Source organism: Crocuta crocuta, unplaced genomic scaffold, assembly GCF_008692635.1.
Source record: "Crocuta crocuta isolate KB4526 unplaced genomic scaffold, BGI_CrCroc_1.0 scaffold10, whole genome shotgun sequence".
In the NCBI taxonomy this organism is placed as follows: Eukaryota; Metazoa; Chordata; class Mammalia; order Carnivora; family Hyaenidae; genus Crocuta; species Crocuta crocuta.
The window spans coordinates 4,357,327-4,379,163 of record NW_027527551.1 but is presented as its reverse complement, the minus strand read 5'-3'; the positions used below and the strand labels follow the sequence as shown (position 1 = coordinate 4,379,163).

The window sequence follows — 21,837 nt, the reverse complement described above, 5'->3', positions numbered from 1 at the left end:
GCCTACCATCAGGTAGCCCGAAAAATCCCTGAGAGACAAATCCCTTTATTGCTGGCTGCCCCATTCAGGATGAGGGGAAAGAGGAGATTTAGGGTCTTTTTTGCCCTTTCATTGACATCTGAATACCCAAAGGGAATCAGTACATTCACTATTAGATTTACCAGTGAGAAAATCAATTATATTAGAGTGAAGGAATGCATTTAACCATGGCACTTACTGATGTAAGATGTCTTATCAAAAGAGGTTATGTGTTTATTTGAGATTTTTAAAAAACCAAACTCAGCTGTGTTAACTTATATTTAAACCACTTATATTTAAATCTGCCTAGAGGCTACAAACCATAGCCATTTTTAAATGGGCATCTATAGGGACACCTGGGTGGCCCAGTCAGTTGAGCATCCAATTCTTGGTTTNCTCTGAACTAAGCATGGAGCCTGCTTAAGATTCTCTCTCTCTCTCAATCTCTCTCTCTGTTTCTCTGTCTCTGTCTCTCTCTAAAATAAAAAATAAAAAATACATTGGCATCTATAGTGAGTTGAATGATGGTCCCCAATAAGGTGCCCACACCCTCACCCCCAGATCTTATGAATGTGTCCTTATTTGGAAAACTGGCCTTTGCAGGCATAATTAAAAGGATTTACAAAGAGAAGATCATCCTGGGGTATTTAGGTGGCCCTAATTCCAGTAGCAGATATCCTTATAAAAGACACACACACAGGAGAGACACACAGAAGAGAAGAAGGCAATGTGACCGCAGAGACAGAGATTGGAGTGCCGTGGCCACAAACCCAGGAAAGCCAGGGAGTCACCAGAACCCCGAGGAGTCAGGGGATGCTTTGTCTCCTAGAACTGCCATTGGGAGCGCAGCTGTGCTGGATTTTGAACTTCTGGCCCCCAGAACTGTGAGAGAATAAATTTCTGTTGTTTTTAGTCACCAGGCTTGTGGTAATTTGTTACAGCAGCCTCAGGAAACTAATACAGCATCTGTGAGTAATAAGACCCAATAGAAAAAAAAAGTTAAATAGCCAATGAGCACCTGTTAATAAATATATAAATAAATTAATCTATCATAGATGGCAAAATGGTAAACATTAATGTCAAACATGCTGGTAGAAGTCACATGTTTTTCTTTTTAAATGACAGGAAATGCTTCACTCCTCACTGTGAACCATTAGGAAGTGTTCAATGTCATGTTCCAGAAGAATGCCAAAGTGTGATTTTAATGATGCCCATAATCAGGCCATGGAATATGAGAAGAACCAAAACATATTCAGCATTTTGCCTTTTGACAGTATCAGCAATTCTTTTTTTCATGAGATATTGAAAACATGTATCATTGGGTCATTTGAGAAATTAAAGGAGAGTAAATAGAATACGGACAGCATAAACACGGCTCTGATTACCTGCATCCATCCGTAATCAGAGCAAGGCCTGTGAAAGCCACCCAGCTTGGACTGCTCTTTTTTTTTTTTAATAGTTAAAGTGTTGCTTTCTTTTTTTAAAAAAATATTGTATGTTTATGTATTTTTGAGAGAGACAGACACACAGAGTACGAGCGGGGGAGGGACAGAGAGAGAGGGAGACACAGAATCCAAAGGAGGCTCCAGGCTCCGAGCTGCTAGCACAGACACCGATGCGGAGCTTGAACCCACCAATGGCAAGATCATGACCTGAGCCAATGTCAGATGTCTAACCAACTGAGCCACCCAGGTGCCCCTTAAAGTGTTGTTTTTAGTCATCAGATTAAAATGTGTATTTTTGATTCATTCTAAGGCTTCAGTAATTTACAAATAGATCGTTTTCAGATTGTTAATTGTCCTTTGTTTGACCAAAAGAATGATCACATTTAAGATGGTCACATCTCCTGCTTCTATTTTTCACATCAAAATAATACCATGTGGGCACCTGGTGACTCAGTCAGCTAAGTGTCTAACAACTCTTGATTTCAGCTCTGGCCATGAGGCCATGGTTTGTGGGATCAAGCCCCGCACTGGGCTCCGTACTGACAGTGGGAGCCTGTTGGGGATTTTCTCTCTGCCTCTCTCTCTGCCCCTCCCCCACTCATACCATGCACTCTCTTTCTCAAAATAAATAAATAAACATTTAGAAAAATGACACCATGGACAGAATGAAGGATGCTTTAAGTTATAATATCAGTAAATATGTGTTTCTCTGGAGCGCTAGTTGGCTAGAAGTAGCAATGATCACATAAAAACTAATTACGTATTATGAATAACTTGTTTATATATTTTTTTGGAATATTAATTGAATTACAGATGGAAAGGTCATTTGTTGTGCATTTAATTTTCTATCATAAAATCATTTCAGCCAATCTGCTGGTAAACATTGGTGTGTTAAAAACTCTTTCATGACCAGTTGCTTACAGCGGATATAGGAACATCCCATGAAAATTAGTAAACTTTTTAAAAGATCTTTTTTTAATTGCACAACTATTGATGAGAATTCAAACTCTTTCAGCTTTGAGGAAGGGTGTTTTCTCATCTTCAAGAGCCTGTCTTGCTTAGCTGCAGTTCTTAAATTCATGAAAACCAAAGAAATCACATTAATAAAAAAAAAAAAAAAAGCTTCTCCTCAAAGAAAACGAGCCACTGGTTGGGGGTTTTCTACTCTGTCTCTGGTATCAGTTTCACTCAAATTTGAAACGTAAATGTCAGACGGGAAAGTTGAAACTCTTTCTTTCAGATCTTGTTCCTCCCTTAGGTTTTACATTATTAATTGAGATTTTTCTTTCATTTTTAAATTTCCTTGAACATAGGGAGAAAATTGGTGGGTGGTGAGTGGTTCAGCAGACCCCAGACTTCCTTAGCAGATTTAGGAAATGAATTTGTATCTCTTCAGTTTGACACCCACATATTTCCTAGCTGTAATTGGGTCCCTATACAGTTAACTTTCCAAACTGTGCCTCTTTTGGACCCTTTCCAAGATCCACCAAAGACCGACTGGAGTATGTCAGTTAAACTGAATCTTTCATTGCTCAACCTACACTCCTCCAAATTCAAATTGGGCTCCAGAGTGCCTTAAATCAGGGCACTGGAGCTGAGCTCTTACTGATTTGTGCCAATATTACATATTTAGATAAGGTTCAAGATAACCTTTTGTTTCCATCTCGCCTTTGGTTGACATTGATGCAGTAACTGTGCATTCATGTGCAGTGCAGAATCTTCTATCCAGAACCTTCATGCTTCCTGGAGGAGGCAGCAGAGGATGGGTACTGGGGCTTATCCTTTTCATCCCCCTCTTGGCAGGAGAAAACTTCGTGAATGCAGGGAGGAGAAAGATGAGGTGGGATGGCCCTCCAATTTTATGCACACAAGGAGTCCGTAACCCCTTAATAAGATGCCATATCAATAGATCTGCTCTATTCTGCATGCACATCTGTTAGTCAGTCTTTCCATCTAGTACTTATTTCCCTCTTTTCCATCCTAGTCTCCCTTTGAGATCATTTTCAGACAGATTTTATTCACAGGAAAATATATGTGTGTGGAGGGGTGTGGACGGTGGGAGTCTTGGTTTGAGGCTCTGAACTCCTCGGGTTTGACCTGTCCTCAGGCACTCCCCCCCTCCCCCCACCACACACACATAACCTGTACAGCTATACACTGCCCACCTCTTTCATTTCTCACACTTCAACTCTTGTCCAATTTCACTGGATCTGAGTAAAACATATGGTTCACCTTCATGGAACCTTAAATGTAGCATGCAGACAAGTTGAAGGATTCTGAGTAGTCATAGTTCCTTGAAAATGGACTCTACTGGGGGACCTGGGTGGTTTAGTCGCTAATGCATCCAGCTTCAACTCAGGTGATGATCTCTCAGTTCATGAAGCCCCTCATTGGGCTCTCTGCTGTCAGCACAGAGATCCTCTGTCGGATCCTCTGTGCTCCCCTCTCTCTGCCCCTTCCCTGCTTTCACATATTCTCTCTCTCTCAAAAACAAATAAAAAAGAAACATGTGAAAGAAAGAAAGAAAGAAAGAAAGAAAGAAAGAAAGAAAGAAAGAAAGAAAGAAAGAAAGAAAAAGAAAGAAAGAAAGAAAGAAAGAAAGAAAATGGACTTTATTTAAATGTACTCAGAGAAGACAAGGTTGATGATCAGTGCAGGTCTCTTTGGCCAAGCTATTAATGCTGAACCCTCCTTGAGCTGCTGACCTTTAGTCTTGAACTTGAACTATAGCCCTGCCAGCAGTGTTGCTTTTAGACCCTCCATTCTCGACGCTGCTGTAGTCTTGGGATTCAGGGGTCTGTTGTGAGCCAGTGAAACTCCTCCATGCTCACCCAGCTTTAGAAACAGAGTTAACCACAAGGCGACTTAAGGAAAGCTCTTCCAGTTGCAATTAGAAAGAGAAGCAATTAAAGCTTCATCTCAATAACCTGAACCCTAGAAGAGCTGATATTGTTACTCAAATAATAATTCTAGAAGCCATATTGTCAATGAGAAACACAGTGAGGTAATGAGGCTGGTAAACCCTCATGGACATCAAGAGAAGGGCCGGACGCCTGTGGTTTTTGAGGGCCTGAGACAAAAAAGGGAAGAAATGATGATACAGGGAAGTAAAAACAGTCAAAAGCCAGATGCTTCTCTAGCTTTTATCTCTAGCTATTTATCTATGAATTTTTTGAAAGGTGACAGAAACCTGGCTTTCCTGCAGGGTCACAAGTGGTGTATGCCACAGTGGGGTTATCAAATGTGTACTGGAAAGCCATCTTTGGGCTTCAGGAAGGCTCTCAAACAGCCTCATGGTCCCCCTCTGATTAGCCCTGGTAGTTGATGAGAGGCTCTCACAGGGGGCTGAGCCTGCAGAGGAAGGTAGCTGGCTCAGGAGGAAACATCCCTGAAGAGGTATGCTGGGAAAATGGGCTAAATAAATTCTTTTCCTTGGGTACTTCCCTCTCCCCACCCAAGGTGGGCACACCATGATGTGAGGAGACCCAGAGGTTTCCGAAGTTGAAACCGAGGCTTTGGCAGTTTAATAGTCATGATGGTTACTAACATTCTCACCCAAACCAGATTGAGGTCATGGTAGTTGTGCGTTTTCCGTCTTATTCAGACAGACCACGTCTGGTTGGCTAGAGGGCTGGAACTGGAATAGGTTGTAAGGGGAGTCACGTTTTTCTGAAGTCAAACAGGTGCCACCATGAAATGGTGTGTTTTCAGCAGAAGCGTCCCCTCAAATGGATGCAAATGGGCTCAAAGGCATTTCTGTGGCTGTCACCATGTGGACGTGCACACATGTGCATTTCTGACACAGTATTTAAGGCACTTGCTTTCTGCAGGCACATTTCCCATGTCCTGAGCCCAAGGAGAGTCATTTTGTGTGTGTTGTGTTTTTTTTTTTTTTTTTTTTAAAGAACAGACTATTAATCCTTCCTTGATAACTGATGAATTCTGAAAATGCCTGTGACTCAGATCTGTGCTTAGGCTACTTGGTCTTTGGAAATTTGAAAAGTATTTATTCCGCAGTTAACCAGTGGTGCCAAGGAGAGGCACTGTGGGAGCATCTGAATGATCACTCCACTGAGCCTTCCACCCAACATGTCCCTGCATGTCCTAGATTCGCTGAGCTCCTGTCCCTTAGTTCCAACTGTGTAGCTAAGAAGCACATTGAACATTTCTTCAAATGCAGCCACAGAAATGTTCTATTAGAGAGTTGTGAGATTTAAGTTAAAAAATGTGGTAGATAATTTAACTTATCTCCCCCCAACAGTAAATCTATATAACCTTAAATTACTGTTCATACCATAGGGAAGAATTTTTCTAACATCTCGAATATTCAGATTTTCATGCTTGTAGAACTTAACTAACTGCATTGTTTGGCACCGTGATGTGAAAAATGCTTCTCTCTATGAAAGCAATTGAAAAAGACACTGGTGTAATTGATATGTCATCTTAAGTGGTCTGGCTAATATTTCCACAAGCACTTAAACATAAAATGTAATGGAGATCTTTAAGAGGCTCATCATAGTTATAATTCTGAATTGCTATAAAATGTATAATGTTTCTCCATACCCAATTCCTATCTTGGGACTACTTATAGTAGACATACTAAGCATATATATTTTTACTAAAGGCTGATTCAGAAAAGGAAGTTCTCCTACCCGAAGTCATATCCTGGGGGTAATAGTGTTAAATGTTCATCACTTTCTGGGCAGGGTTCTGGTATTTTGCTTTTTTTCGTTTTGTATAAGCTGTTTGTTTTCATAATTCCCTAAACCCAGAATTATATATTATACACAGTTGCCTAAACCCAAATATTATGGATTATAGAATAATTTTGGTAATTTTAAACATGAAACAGTACATCATGTTAAAGTTCATTACGATTAACACTATATTCTGCTAATCCCATCTTGATGTGAACAAGAAAACACAACTGGTGCTTGGCCTAAAGGAAACAAATACTGATTCAAATGTATTGTCCTACAAGCTCAGGCTTATGAAGACTTCGACCCACGAATATTACTTAAACACAGAAATGAAAACAAAATGCCAGTGTCTAACATGCCTTTTCATTGGTCTGAAATCAGACTGCCCAAAGGATTGTCGCAAGTCCTTGGCTGAACTATAAATCCCCAAACTGAAGAAAATGATAACCCTCACACAATTTCCAGGTCTAGATAACCCCTTCACCATGTTTATTTATAAGTCTATTACTTCTTGTTTGGAAAATTTCCTTGACATCTCATGGTGTGTGTATTAGATTCTATTCCCTGTAGTGTGAGGCATGGTCTAACTAGAACACATGCCCGGGAGCTGTAGAGAATACGATATTCACTCAGCAAGAGAAACGCCTCCCATCAAGCAGCCTCCTGGAAAAACGCTTTATGAAGACAGTTTTTCACTGCTGACATGTCAGCGTCTGTTCTCAAGTACTCCTGCTGTCTTTCATAAAAGATGCTTTAGGATGGCGCTAGGTCTGAAACCAACAGTGCACTTGCCTTTGGTGGTCATTAACAAAAGAATTGCTTTAGCAGCATCTAAGTGATATGTGTCATCCCTACCGTACTCGGCACCGGCCTGGAGCGAGTCCGTGGTTACGTGTTGAGGATCTACATTTTGTTGTAGTAAATAATTCACTAAAAATATTCAGAAGGGCCCAAAAAATCACGTATGTGGAAAAGCTATCTACAGAGGAATTGATTTACTTGGGAATACTCAGAACTGAAACTTGACAAAATTAACGACCAGGTAACCTATAAATTTCTCGGAAAGTTGCATCTTGATTTAAAAGCGAGGGAGACTATTTCACAAGGAAAGGACATATTGTTCCCTATTCTAGGGCCTGTTATTTTCCTGTTTACTGTAACTTTGAAATGTTTTCCAGCAGAATCAGCTCAAGATCATAAGAAACAGATGTAAATCAGCATTTCACTAAGGGAGTGGACTCCTGTTTTGAATATTTCAAGCGTCATATCAAACTACAGTACCATTAGCATTTTAATCAAATTATGGGTTTGTTGTGCAGTGAATGCTCTAAAGCACTGGGATGAAATTGTCTTTTTGTGGTTTCATTTGCACGTGAAAAGAAGGAAGCACTAACTTCCCTTTGACATTCCAAGTACCAGTGAAAACTCTGCCCACTCCTTGTAAATCACTATAAGAGATGATTTGCTTTTCCTTTTTTCCCCTTGGCCTAAATTTTGCCTCTCAGCTGCATCCGTGTTAGGACTCCCTAATCAAGTCCTGGTTATGTGTCCATCTTCAAAATCACACATTCATCCAAGGAGCTGATTAAAATGTATGCTGACTTGTTTGACGAAAAAGCATGTGGTATATAGATGAAAATGCTCTGGAGTGATTTCCTATTAAATTCATTTCACCAACACGGATATTAATCTCTAAGAAGTTGAGTGAAAAAATTAAACCATAATTACTCACCCTTAATTAGAATGGGAGCAGCTTTTATATTCTCTGCCTGGATGTCTCAGGAGCATACTAATTCTTGTTAATACTGACCCTTCTTGCATTGAAACAGCGACGTACAAGAGGTAATTGGGTTTGAGGAAGCATTTAGCAATTCTCACCAAGCCTTCAGTTGCTTGCTCTGAGATACAGAGGCATCAATTTCTTTTCATTTCTTTGCATTCCATTTGACAGATAGTTGCCGCAATAATGGCCATTACCGGCATCGTCATGATGGCCTACGCAGATAATTTCCACACTGATTCAATCATAGGAGTGGCATTTGCAGTGGGCTCAGCCTCTACGTCTGCATTATATAAGGTATGTTGTGCACCATTTTTATGTAGTCATAGCTTAGACTTAAGTAATAAAGAAAGGCAGGGCAGAGAAAATCTTGGCTAGAGGAGGGGAAAAGGGCGTTTAAATAAGAATAAGTACCACTTATGGAGTCCTTGCTGCTACATGCTGGGCACTTGCCAGAAATTTTCACCTGTGTTAACTCATGCTTATGAGGCACAGGTACTTATCCCCACTTTGCAGGTGAGGAAACTGAGGTTTAAAAGATTAAATAACTTGCCCAAGAAAGTGGGCAAGATAGGAAGTGATAGAAAGATTTAAATTCCCAATGGCCACCTCCAAAGTCTCTGCTCCCTGCCTCTGCCCTCAGAAATCATCAACTGGCTGCCACAGGGCTGAGAAAGGCCCCTCTGCTCTTCACATTTCTTTACTTTATCTACCTGTGGTCCTTATTTTAACTCCAATGAGGTGTTAAAAAGAATAAACAAGCTGTCACTTGAGAGTTGACCGCTAACCCCAAGCCACAGGAACTCCTGTTATTAGCGAAATGAAGGGCGTCCGCTCCTCTCTGATGGATACTCTGGGTCTGCACTATGTACTTACCACTCATTCTCCACTGGAGCTGCCTGTCATCAGTGGAAAATCTATTCAATCATTGCCCCTGACTTCAGAAGCAGGGACTAAGAGAGAAGACCTAAAAGGTTATCCCCAAAGCTCCACTTTTCAGAGGCAGCTTTCGGGATGGAGCTAAAGCACTGTTCCACTTTTACCTCTCTTAGTGTTTCAATGAGAAGATTCTCTGTGAAAAGCAGAAAACGCCCTTTGCATCCCTCCTGGATGCCTGTTCTGATTATTCGCCAACATTGAAGCTCCGAGGACAGTGGGTCTATTTCCATATTGACATTTCCTGGCCCACTGATTCTGTGACAAGCTTGACAAGTTTTCACTCAATTGCCGTCTGTGTCTAACTCGCCCCCAACTGAGACCCCGCCGAGGTGTCTGATGTGACCAAAGAACAGCATGTGGTCAAGTTCTCTTGATTAAGTCTTTCAAGAGCAAAAGGAAATAGTCCAGTTGATATTAAAAGCAATGTGTGGAATTGCTGTCACTGGGATGACTATCGTATGGAAAAAATTCTCCTGACCACGCAATAGAGGTATTCATTCTGGGAGTGGTAATATTTGCTGACACGCATAAAACCATATGGGCACCATTGGAAAGATCTGCTCCACTCTACGTTGTTTGAGGATTCATATAAGAAACAGAAGGGCTATACGGTCAAGAAGTATGAACTACAGGCTCGGCTTGTCCTCAGTCCAACATGACTTTATGGTAGCCATTGACGTCTCCTTCCTATCGTCTTCTCCTGTACACAGGTTTATATGCAGGGGAAAAAAAAAAGTTGTAATCAGGAAAATAAAAACAGAATGTGTGCAAATATTTTAAGCTCGGAGAGGAAAGTGCTTATAAATCCAAGACATCATTATTATTCTCTCAACAACATAATGACAGGCTCTCCTTGTCTAATTTAGTTTTCGGTATCTGTCAAAATGAGGGTAAAATGAATCCCATGCTTGAAGGGAAGAGTTGATGGCATCTCCATCCTAGATTTTCCTGGGCTATGTGCACTCTTATTTACCATTCACCCTACACCCATAACTGAGGGTGCTGTTAACAATATACAGGACCTACGGCAGCTTCAACAGCATGAGGAATTCATTTTATGGCATTTGCTGTTTCATATGAAGACTATAGGGCATTTTAATCATTTACTCAACAGCCCATTTAGTGCCATGGAGATGGTGGGATGAGGAGAAATAGAGTGTAAACCCTGGGCTGGTTAGCTCCCTGTGTAGACCCTGCCTTTCTGCTCTGGCAAAGTCTCTGTGTGGCTAAGGGGTTTCTTTCCCAATCCAGGTTTTGTTTAAGATGTTTCTCGGAAGTGCCAACTTTGGTGAAGCAGCGCACTTTGTCTCCACGTTGGGTTTCTTCAATTTAATCTTCATCTCTTTCACCCCGGTCATCCTGTATTTCACCAAGGTGGAACACTGGTCCTCATTTGCAGCTCTGCCATGGGGCTATCTCTGTGGGATGGCCGGGCTGTGGCTGGGTAAGTGGCCCCAGGTTTTGCCTTCCATTCCCTATGTCACTTGAACTTTCCTTGCATAGAAAAATGATCATAGTAGGGTTATTCCCTTGGAAACCTTTGTCTTCTATTTTCCAAGCTTACCTAAAGTTGGTTGATGGTTAGAAGGTCCTTTGCAGTCTATTGCCTGATTAGATCAGAATTTTTCAACTGGTATACCTCCCATGGGTTAAGGTGTGAGCTGGAGGCCCAGGCCACTCTGATCACCACTGGTCTTAAAGCAGCCTTGTCCATTCTTCATGATATATTGTATGATGCTACTGTGTCCCAGGTGTAGCACAGTGTATCAGGCAGAGGGAGAGAGTAGATGGTGCATTCGAGGGACTCAGAGTGGATCAAAATGGCTGAAGCACCAAGTACAGGAGGAACGGGGAGGAAAGAAGGAGATGACATCTGGAAGGAAGCAGGTCATGTCGGGCCTGGAGAGCTGTTGAGGGGAGTGGATTTAAAATCCACATAATAGGGGCGCCTGGGTGGCTTAGTCGGTTAAGCGTCCGACTTTTGCTTAGGTCATGATCTCGCGGTTCGTGGGTTCGAGGCCCGCGTCGGGCTCTGTGCTGACTGCCAGCTCAGAGCCTGGAGCCTGTTTCGGAGTCTGTGTCTCCCTCTCTCTCTGACCCTCCCCTGCTCATGCTGTCTCTCTCTCTCTCTCTTCTAGAAATAAATAAAAAATATTTTTAAATAAAATAAAATAAAATCCACATAATAATCTTTAAGCAGAGGTGACAGCTGCACATCTACGTTTTAGTCACACACAGGCTGGCTGTGTGTGGAGAATGAATTTGAGACTGGAAGCCCTCAGCAGGCAAGAGAAGAAGGCAGAACTAGACTCGGTCTCCCTGCTAAGTATAGGCTGTGCCTAGTCAGTGACCAATTGGCTTGAATTCTTTAGTGTTCTCTCTCAAAACTCCCCAAACTCAAGGCAGTCCGCTTCACCCAAGCAACCAAGGAGCTCCCACTTTCTAGCTATGTTGCTTCTGTCACTCGACATAAGAGGAACCTCAAAGATAACAAGCCTGTTCTTCTCGCCCCAAGCAGTCGAACAACAGCTACCACTAAATGACTCAGTGTCCCCTTACAGCCAAATCACTTTCATTCTGCTCCTCTCTCCTCACCCTTCCTAAGGGTCTAGTCCCCACTGACCCCGCACACTTGACCTGCAGGATATCTGCCAACCCTCAGCTGACCTTCTTTATCAAGGTGACATAATCTAAAGCAGCCCTGGAATTTCTGAGAGACTAACAGGCCCTGGTTTTCATTCCCACGTAGACACTGGGTCATCTTTCCTCTACTTTGGCCCAGGCCCCCAAGGGGAGGTCTTAGATAAGAGCAGGATCCAACAATAACATTGGTCCTTTGAATTCCACTTTGGAAGTCCAAAAATATGTAGTTATGACCTTTCATAACCTCTGCTAAATTAAGTAAAAATCAATAGCAATGTTCCCATCAGACCCAAGCACCCTAATTAAAAGTGCCTAGATAATTCCCTGGCCAAAACCAATCTAGATGGGAACAGTCATAATCCAAATTTCACTGACTCTCGGCCCCAACTGTGGACACACATCTCTAGCTTGCTGCAAAGTACCCCTTCACCAACGCATACACCTTGGCATGTCTAATCCACGCTCCTCCACAAGCCTGGCTTGGGCTGGGTGGTATCCAGGCTATTGGGATACCAGGTCTGCACCAAGCAGCATGGTCTCCATACTCCACTGGGTAGAGCGTCACCCGGAACTAGAGCTTTCCGCCCAGTCCCTCTCCAGCGCCCTGCAGTCCTCACTGTGCCAAAGCTGCTCTGTGACAAAATGAGGAGACCGCCTCTCTCCTGACTGTATTACACACCACAGGGTTGTACGGTCTTCACGGCTCCTGTTCTTCTTCTTTTTTTTTTTAAGTTTATTTATTTCGAGAGGGAGACAGCATGAGTGGAGTTGCAGCAGAAAGACAAGGGAGGGAAGAAAACAGCATAGGCCATCTTTGGATAGATCTTCTTTTAGGCAGTAACACTAGAGCCCATTTGTTATCCTGGGATATGGCATAATATAGCGAAGCATTAAAGGAAGAAAGCCCAAACTTCAATCAGTAGTGTGCTTTCAACCTCTGGCTGGCCCCAATCTACCTTTCTAGTGTTAATAAGTGGTGGAATGAATTGATTATTTCACTGCTTTGCATTTGCTTCACACACCCTTTGCCAGCCAATTGGCAAGAGATCACGCAGCCAAGGTGGCAGAGGAGAAAAAAAGAAAGGACTACTTCAATTGAGAAACTCATGCATCCATCTCCCAAATCAGAGGCTTAATTGACCAAAGGCGAGGACAAGTTTAGAAGGCGCGTTTAGCAAAAACACTGGTTCTATTATGTTAAGAAGGAAAGAGCCCAGCAGATCCACTTCCTTTCATCCCGTTTCCTCCATTATTTTACAGCCTTCAACATCCTGGTGAATGTCGGCGTGGTGCTGACGTACCCAATCCTGATCTCCATCGGGACAGTGCTCAGCGTTCCCGGAAATGCAGGTACTGGTGTGATTTGACATGTGTGCAGGAAGTCTCTGCTCGTGTTCCTTTTACACCCTGAGTTGTTTCTTCGAGCAATTGTGAATTATGTCCCTTGCCTGAGAAGATGTTTTTAAATATCGTGAAGGTGGCAGACAACAGAATAACTATGCAGCAGATTTAAATTTTGCAGCTATAAACACTGTTTTTTTCTTAGTCGTGCTTTTAGAATTAAACACCAAATGTATCATTTGGGTTTCATGTAATCTCCCTGACAACCTAATTTTGTGGTATTTTTAGAGGAAGTCCTACGGAAACAAAAGGCATCCCAGCAGAGGCCTCTCAAGTAAACGTCACTAATGAAAGTGTAGGAAATGTACAGGGTGTTGGCTCCCCATCAGACTATCCATGGGGCGCTGCAGAAGCTTCTCCTGGGGGCAGAGCAGATGGCCCTCTGGAACAGACACCGGAAAAGGCAATTTGCCTCACTTCAGGGACAAGAAGAGAAGCGATTTTTCCAGAGTAATCTTTTAGTGAAACCTGTCCATGGAACAAGTAATGAAAGTGATTTGGAAGACTGTACAGTCCTTCCAACTGTAAAATTCCATTTTTCCAAGTCTTGGGCACCCAGCTTTCTTTGCCCCCCAGGCAATCAGCAAGTGTTCGTTGAGCACTTACTAGGTGCAAGACTCTAAAAGAAACAATAACAAAAACAAAAGCCCACTGGGCATTCCCATAAGAAACTTTCACTGGATTTGGAAAACAAGACCAATATATGGGAAATAACTTCCAACTCCATAGTAGAATGTGTTAGTAAATGCCAAATTGTGTGAGACAGACTCCTAGGACTGTAAGATATTCAGAGGAAAGAAATATCAGAAAGGAGTGGAGTTGTCCAGGAAGGTCATTCATGCATCCAGGGATTCATTCATTCAATAAAGCATCGCTGAGCACTTAGGATATGCCAGAAACTGTGCTAATGGTGGTGATAGATCCTGAATAGACACAGTGTCTGCCCTCAGGACCACAGGGTGTAGAGAGGGAGACAAAAGGAATTGAGTAGTTCCGATGTACAGACAGAATTGCTTTGATAGAGGAATGTATGTAACAAATGCCCTGAGAGCACCAAGGAAGGGCATCGAGGAAGGCTTCCGATAAGAGGCCAAAAGGAAGAGCTGATGGAGAGACTAGCTGGATGGGGTGGATATGAGAAGGAAAGGGCATTCCATGTGAAAACACAACCCGTATGATCGACAATTCCGCTACTAGGTACATATGCCGAAAAAACTGAAAACAGGGACTCAAAAGTATGCTTGCACATTAGTCATTGAAGCATACGCAAAATCGTCAAAAGGTGGAAACACCCAAACGTCCATCAACAGATGAATCGATAAACAAGTTGTGATACAATTGGGTCTCAGTCAACCATAAAAGGAAGGGAAGTATGGATGCATGGTACCACATGGTTGAACCTCGAAAACTTCAGGCTCAGTGAAGGAAGCCACACACAACAAGCCACATATGGTATGATTCTATTTATACAAAATCCCTAAAATGGGTAAATTCATGGAAACAAACAGCAGATTCCCAAACAGGATCTGGGAGGCAGGGGCGGGGGCTAGGGTGTAACTGCTTAATGGGTGAGGGGTTTTAGTTTGAAGTGACAGAGATGTTTTGGAACCATATGGAGGTGGTAGTTGTACAACACTGTGAATGTAGTTAATTTTAGGGGTGCTTGGGTGGCTCAGTCAGTTGAGCATCTGACTTGATCTCATCTTGGGTCATGATCTCATGGTTTGTGAGATCAAGCCCCGCATCGGGCTCTATGCTGACAGAGTGGAACCTGCTTGGGATTCTGTTTCTCCCTTTCTTTGATCCCACTCCACCTCGCACGTGCTCACGCACATGCATGCTCTCTCTCCCTCTCTTTCTCTTCTCAAAGTAAATACATAAGCTTTAAAAAAATAGTTAATTTATATGAATTCCATCTCAATTAAAAAATTTAAAACAGAACAGCATGTGTAAAGACATAGATCTTAAAAAGCTTTGCTCGTTTGAAAAAATTTTCAGTGGCCCAATGAAACTGGAGAAATGTGAAGGGAGGGATGCAGAGGAAAATTTTCAAGAAATAGAAACTGCAGAACTGTAATTAAATGAGATGACATGGGCCTTGAAGGAGAAGTCTGATTTAGAGAGAGGGAATAGAAAGCAAACAAAGGGAACAGTATAATGATATGGAAAAAGGAAACACGAGTTCAAAAGAACAAGGGAGACTTTAGAAATTTCTAGAAGTAGTTGGGGCACCTGGGGGGCTCAGTCAGTTGATTGCCTGACTGTTGATTTCGACTCAGGTCATAATCGCAGGGTCGTGGGATCAAGCCCCTCACTGCACTCTGCGTTCAGCTCAGAACCCACTTAAGATTCTCTCTCTCTCTTTCTCTCTTTCTCTGTCCCTCACCCCACCCCCCCCCCATTGAATTAAAAAAATTAAAGAAATTTCTAGAAGGAACAATGACTTTGGTCATTTGTTCTCAAAGCGGCTTAGCAACAGTCACAGACAGTTTTAACTGTATTAACTAGCTTGATTTTTCTTCCCTAGCTGTGGATCTCCTGAAGCAGGAGGTGATATTCAATGTTGTCCGCCTGGCCGCTACTATCATCATCTGCATTGGGTTTCTGCTGATGCTCTTGCCTGAGGAGTGGGATGAGATTACCCTCAGATTCATCAATAACCTGAAGGAAAAGAAGAGTGAGGAGCATGTGGACGACATCACTGATTCCAGTGTACACTTGCGGGGCAGAAGCAGAGCCAACGGAACAGTGTCTATACCACTGGCTTAACGAGGGACACATTTTGAATGCACGTGTATGTATATTCTGTGAATATAATAAAATTTTCTCACTACCTGTACACTCAAATGCCAGTATTAACTCTGAATTTGGATAAGTCATATGTGAAATAATGCCAATGATAAAAGTTTACATTTATATGCTTATCAAGGGATTGGTGTAAATACTCATAATAAACATTTTTTATTAAAACATATTCATCTTTGTTCTATTTCTTCTGTTTTGGAGGGAATTGTCTCCTCCCCCCATTTGCAAATTTTCCTGAAAACATGAGATTCTACTAAATTATGAGTTTATCAGGACTTCACCCTCACCAGGAACTAAGACTTTTTCATTCAGTCAGAGAAAATTGCATAAGAGGAAAACACATGAAAAGGATACACACTTTATATATATTTAAGTCTAAGAAGAACATCAGATTTTAAGTCTGGAAAATAATTAAATGACTATCAAAAAAGCATTTTCTATATGCAAGACCTATACTGGGAAAAACAAAGACGTGAAAATATAGAAGACACAAAGCGTACTTCTAATGTGCTTAGAGAAGTACAGAGAATAAGAGTGGTTACAAATACAGTAAAACCTTGGATTGTGACTAACTTATTCTGTGAGTTTTCTCCAGATGAGCGACCATTTCTAATAAATTTCAACTTGATAAACACGCGATGTCTTACAATATGAGTAGTAAGTGACACTGAATGCCACATGATCACAATTGAGCCAATGGTTCTTGACATTCACTTTGATACACAAGCACTTTGGATTATAAGCATGTATCTGGAATGAATTGTGCTCGCAAGCTAAGGTTTTTCTAATATGAGGTAGACGTTTAAAAATGGCACAGGGATTACAGAGAGGACATCTCTACAGCATTTGACATGATGACCACTCCTTTTTCCTGAAATATCCTCTTTACCTGAATCCCATATGGTTTCCTCATTCTCTTTTTTGCCTCACTAGCTGCTTTTCTGGGCTCCTCTTCCACGGCCGGTCTCCTCACTGTCAGCCTTCATCTTTGGCCTTCTTAGCATCTCATTCCATACTCTCTCCCTCAGGGCTCTCATCTACTCCCATGGCTTCAAATGTCATTCATGTGGTAAAGGCTTAAAAATCTTTGTCTCCAGCCCATTTCTAAATGCCTTCTGTGAGCACACTTGGATGCCTTATTGTTGACTTCAAATTCAAGAACAAAGTTGAATGTATCATCTCTCTTCTCCAGATCTATTCCTTCTCCCTTGTTCCCTTTTGAGGTTAATGGTGCCATCATTAGCTAGCTGCCCAGGCGAGGATGAACAGTAACTTCTGCCTTCCTCACCCTCCACATCTAAACTATAAGTCCTGCTGATTCTCTTTCTTAATATTTCTTGGATCCATACACTTCCCTACTATGCTATCTATTCTAGCCCCTTATTATCTTTTTCTCTAATGAATGAAAGACTCTCTCTCTCTGCACTGGTCTCTCTAACTCTCAGCCTTGCTTCTCTCTAATTCCTTTTATGCCCTGCAGAGTAACTTTTAATATATAAATGTGATCATTCTACTCTTCTACATAAAACACTTCAGTTGTGGAGCGCCTGGGTAGCTCAGTCGGTTAAGTGTCCAATTCTTGATTTCAGCTCAGGCTCATGATCTCATGACTCATGAGATCGAGTCCCACTTTGGGCTCTGCACTGACAGCTTGGAACCTGCTTGTGATTCTCTCTCTCCCTCTCTTTCTCTGTCTCTCCCCACCAATGCACACATGCTCCCTTTCTCTCTCTCTCTCTCAAAATCAATAAATATAAAAAAAACACACACACACACTTCAGTGTCATCTTATTGTTCTCAGAATAAGCTCCAAGTATCTTTGCGTGTCATTCAGAGTTCGTGCAGAGTTTGTCGCTGACTGGCCCCTGTCTACCTCTAGAGCAACACCATCCGATGGAACTTCCATGATGATGAAAATATTCTATATCTGCACTGTGCAACACAGTAGCCACAAGTGGCTATCAAGCTCTTTAAATATGGCTCGAGCAATTGAGGGGCTGCATTTCTAATTTTACTAACTGTTAATTGATTTGAAATGAAATTTAAATAGCCACCTGTAGCTATTGGCTACTGTATTGGGCAGCACAGCTCTAGAGCCTCATTCCACCATCCCACCCAACTGTGGCCCTTTGAATCTGTGCTTTAGTGACACTATAACTTCCTGTAATTCTTCAACCAAGCCACGCTCTCTTTCTTGTACTCTTTTCCTCTCTCATCACCTGACTAACCATTACCTAGGCATCATGACATGATTTATTCCTATTTTCCCAGAAAATCTTTTCTTATCCCCCAAGCTGAACAACACGGCTTCCTAAGAATCCTCTGCTTACCCCCATTGTAGTGCTGGTCACCCTCTGTGATAATTACCGGCCTACTGGCCCGAGTTCCCAGGAGACCAGGAGCTCCTTGGGAACAGAGATTATGTGCCAGTCATCATTGTGTTCCTAGCACATGTCTGGCAATTGCAAACATCCAATAAGTAAATAAATGGGTTGCTTTACCCTGGACATATGCCCCTCCCTCAAACTGTATTAGATCAGTCTTAGTTAAGGCTTTTTTCTAGATGAGATTGGTTAACGTAAGGAACATAAGGGGTTAAATGAGCCACAGCCTTTGTTATGTTGCCACAAAATACCAACTTGCTGCATTGCTCAAAAGTACTTCTTTCCAAAGAGGCTGGTTAAGGCATATAGCAATTTAAGATAATCTGCACTTTCTGGGACATTTCGTACAAGAAACCAAGCTTTTCTGGCATCTATTTTACTATTCTTTTTTTTCTCAAGTGTCCCCCCAAAATATAGGTGAGACAATCACAGGGCAAGAAAAGGGGACTCGGGATATCATGCCCACTGGGCAGCGTGGTAAATGAAAATCTTATTTTTTTTTTCATTTCTCTGACATTTTTTGAAAAGGCAACGCTAGTCTTCTGGCACAGACAGATGACATGATATTAGCTAAAATAATAATGATGACTCACTTTAAACTCCATGGAGAATGGCACAAAATAAATGAAATAATACATTATTAATACATATGAATTAATTCATTATCTAAGTAGAGTTGGTTTTGACTATTTGGGTGCCATATTGGTACAAACATTGCTCTTGCCTTGTTTTTAAATTACTGTTAAATAGCAGTAATCACTGACTAACCCACTCCAGCATCTTGCCATTACTTAGCGTGACATTTAAAATTGCATTTTGACATGTTTAAGAAATGAGTTGTTTTGCAATTTTTGACGACTCACTTTGAAAAATGGAGTCAGCCACCCTGGAAAGCACTAATTCAACCTGTGACTGATCACCGTAATTAGCTTAGTCTATATTAAGAAAACAGTTCTGTTATGGTCTTCATTCATTTATTCATTTAAAAATTATTAAGTTCTACCTCTGGCTTTGAAGGAGGGTATTATGTTAGGCCATCACCAACCAGCCTCTGCCTGCTTCTAAAGCAGCACTGTCTGATAGAATTTTCTGTGACCATAGCAATGCACTCTGCACTGTGGGGAAGGGGATACAAAATGTACAGGAAGTGGTTCCCCGCACCTGGGGCCTTTAACCTGTATAGGCAAGTTGTCAACATGACAATTAAAGTGACTCAGAAATTTACTTGAATCACTTAGGGAATGTGAGATATTGTTTTCAATTCCAGTAAAGTAATCATAAATAATGATAATAATACCTTTCTTTCCCACCTATTATTGTGAAAATCAGATGGGATAATGCATTTTAGTCCCTGAAAAAATATGGGTGCACTTTCTGTATGTTTAGGATGAAGCAGGTTCAGTTGGGCCTGAAGGATACTAACAAAATCCCTGTCCTCATAGGTGGACAAGTAGCTGGTTGAGGTTACTGCTATCTGACCTCTTTATCCAAACACGGTTCCTTCCCAGAGTCCAAAAGACAATGGCTTGAATGGGTAGCACAGTCCAGGGATTAAAAGTACCCGTGTTGCAGCCATGACTCTCCACTTCTTAGACGTGTGACTTTAGTTCATAACCAACCTCTCTCTGCCCCTTGATTTCACCATTAGTGAGATGAAAATGTTAACGCCTGTCATTTGAGGTTGTCGAGCGCATTAAATAAAATCGCATGTCGAAGAGCCTAACACAAGGCCAGACAGTCCCAAAGGAGTAACTACTATTGGAGTTTCCCCTGTTTACCTTTTTCTGGGACCTTATCCAGAGCACTTTTCCGCAGCACGATGCCCAACAAAGTCACAGAGGCACACAGAGTGTGCGGGGAATTTTACCTCAAAAAAGCCAGAGAGACAAAAGAAGCCTGGCACTCAGAGGAAGCGAAAAGAAAGGGAAGACTGCTTCCACTTGCCGGTTCCCCTCAGCCCCTTGCATCACAGCATTCTTGCCCAGCCGGTGGAACTAATAACCTGACAAAAAGACAGACTGGTGACTTGGGCCCTGAAATTAAAATCACTTCAACCACGGCCTGATCGCTTCACAAACAAATTCTAGGCAAATCAATTTTGCTCATCCAGGTTTTGCACGCCTGTTAGCTTTGTGCGGGCGCTTTGTCAAGATCCACCAGAGGACGAATGATTTGGAGAAGGACAATGCCAGCGATGAAAGAGTGCACAGTGCAACGGGGCTAAGCATCGGAATCTTCCTGATAGTTAAGTACAAATCCTCTTTCTTACTTATTCGTAAGCCCATGTCAGAAGGACAAAGGACACCTACCACAGGTGACGCCGGTTTATCTGGCAGGCTGGAACAAGACGTCTCTATTACTGTTAATTCGTTTTATTTGTTTGTCTGCCCCCTTCCCCACCCTCCACACCTGTAGCAGCTGAGGGTGAAGTAAGAACAGAAGAAGACAGTGCAATCTTGCCATTTGCAACAATGTGGATGGAACTAGAGTGCATTATGCTCAGTGAAATAAGTCCGTCAGAGAAAAACAGATACATGATTTCACTCGTATGTGGCATTTGAGAAACTCAACAGATGAACAAAGGGGAAGGAAAGGAAAAATAAGAGAAAAACAGAGAAGGCGGCAAACCATAAGAGACTCTTAAATACAGAGAACCGACTGAGGGTTGCTGGAGGGGGGGCGGAGGGAGGATGGGCTAAATGGGTGCTGGGCATTAAGGAGGGCGCTTGTTGGGATGAGCACTGGGTGTCATATGTAAGTGATAAATCACTGGGTTCTACTTCTGAAGTCAAGACTACACCGTAGGTTAACTAACTTGAAGAAAAAAGAAAAAAGAACAGACGAGTACAGGACGGGAGGAGTTGGGTGTTAGTGCCCAAAACTCAGAGGCAGAAAGAGCAAAAGANGCCCGTGTAAGCCACAAAAGCAAAGACTACTTTGTCTTTGTTTGCTGGAGACAGGAACGTCAGATCCTTGGAGAGCTTGAGGAATCTTAAGAGCAAGAGTTATAACCTGGGATCAGAAGCCCCACTCAGGGATGGACTTGAGGCGTTGTTCCAAAAACTGCTGGCAGAGTTTTCCAAACAGTGCGAACTTAGCTGCTTTATTCTGGAGGAATACTGTTCAATATGTTAACCACTAGCCGCGTGTGGCTGTTGACATATGGCTGTTCCAGACTGAGATGTGCTGTGTCACATGCACCGGAATTTGAAGATTTAGTGTGGGAAGAAAGAATGTAGGCTATTTCATTAGCAGCTTTTACTCACTACATATTGAAAGGAGAATATTTTTTGGAAATGTTGGGTTAAATAAAATATAGCATAACATTTATTTTACCTGTTTCTCTTTACTTTTTTAATATAGCATCGGACATTCAAAAGTTATTTAAGAAGTTTGTAGTTACATCCCTTAAATATGATTTCCTTTTTATAACGTAATTAGGGGTTCCATTTACTTAGGTAACTGAAAGTGATGTGCTGAAATTCAGTCTTTGTCAAGACCGCACTCTATCTCTGTCAGCGTCCCTGGCTTATCCCGCTCTTAAAATCTCAAGAAGGCAGACACAGTACTCTCTGTCTTCTGTATCTTATTGGTTATGTGATATATCTGGGCACATTTGGCCAAAATTTCTCTCCTGTTATATGTTTCTTTGCATTAATTCATCTTAATATTATTAAACTATTTCCATGTTTTCTCATGTTAAAATATTTCCAGTTTTCATC

General features: G+C 41.9%; 1 protein-coding gene across 1 annotated transcript in view; it reads left to right on the top strand.

The window, feature by feature from the left end:
- The window catches only part of SLC35F4 (solute carrier family 35 member F4), a 234,140-nt gene extending 218,274 nt beyond the window's left edge, over window positions 1-15,866 (top strand). Inside the window, exons 5-8 of the mRNA XM_077769389.1 lie at window positions 8,115-8,240; window positions 10,134-10,326; window positions 12,786-12,875; window positions 15,454-15,866. Of these exons, the coding sequence (XP_077625515.1) occupies window positions 8,115-8,240; window positions 10,134-10,326; window positions 12,786-12,875; window positions 15,454-15,695 (651 nt within the window). The 3' untranslated portion in view covers window positions 15,696-15,866. The remainder of the gene's footprint in view (window positions 1-8,114; window positions 8,241-10,133; window positions 10,327-12,785; window positions 12,876-15,453) is intronic.
- The last annotated feature ends 5,971 nt before the right edge of the window (window positions 15,867-21,837 follow it).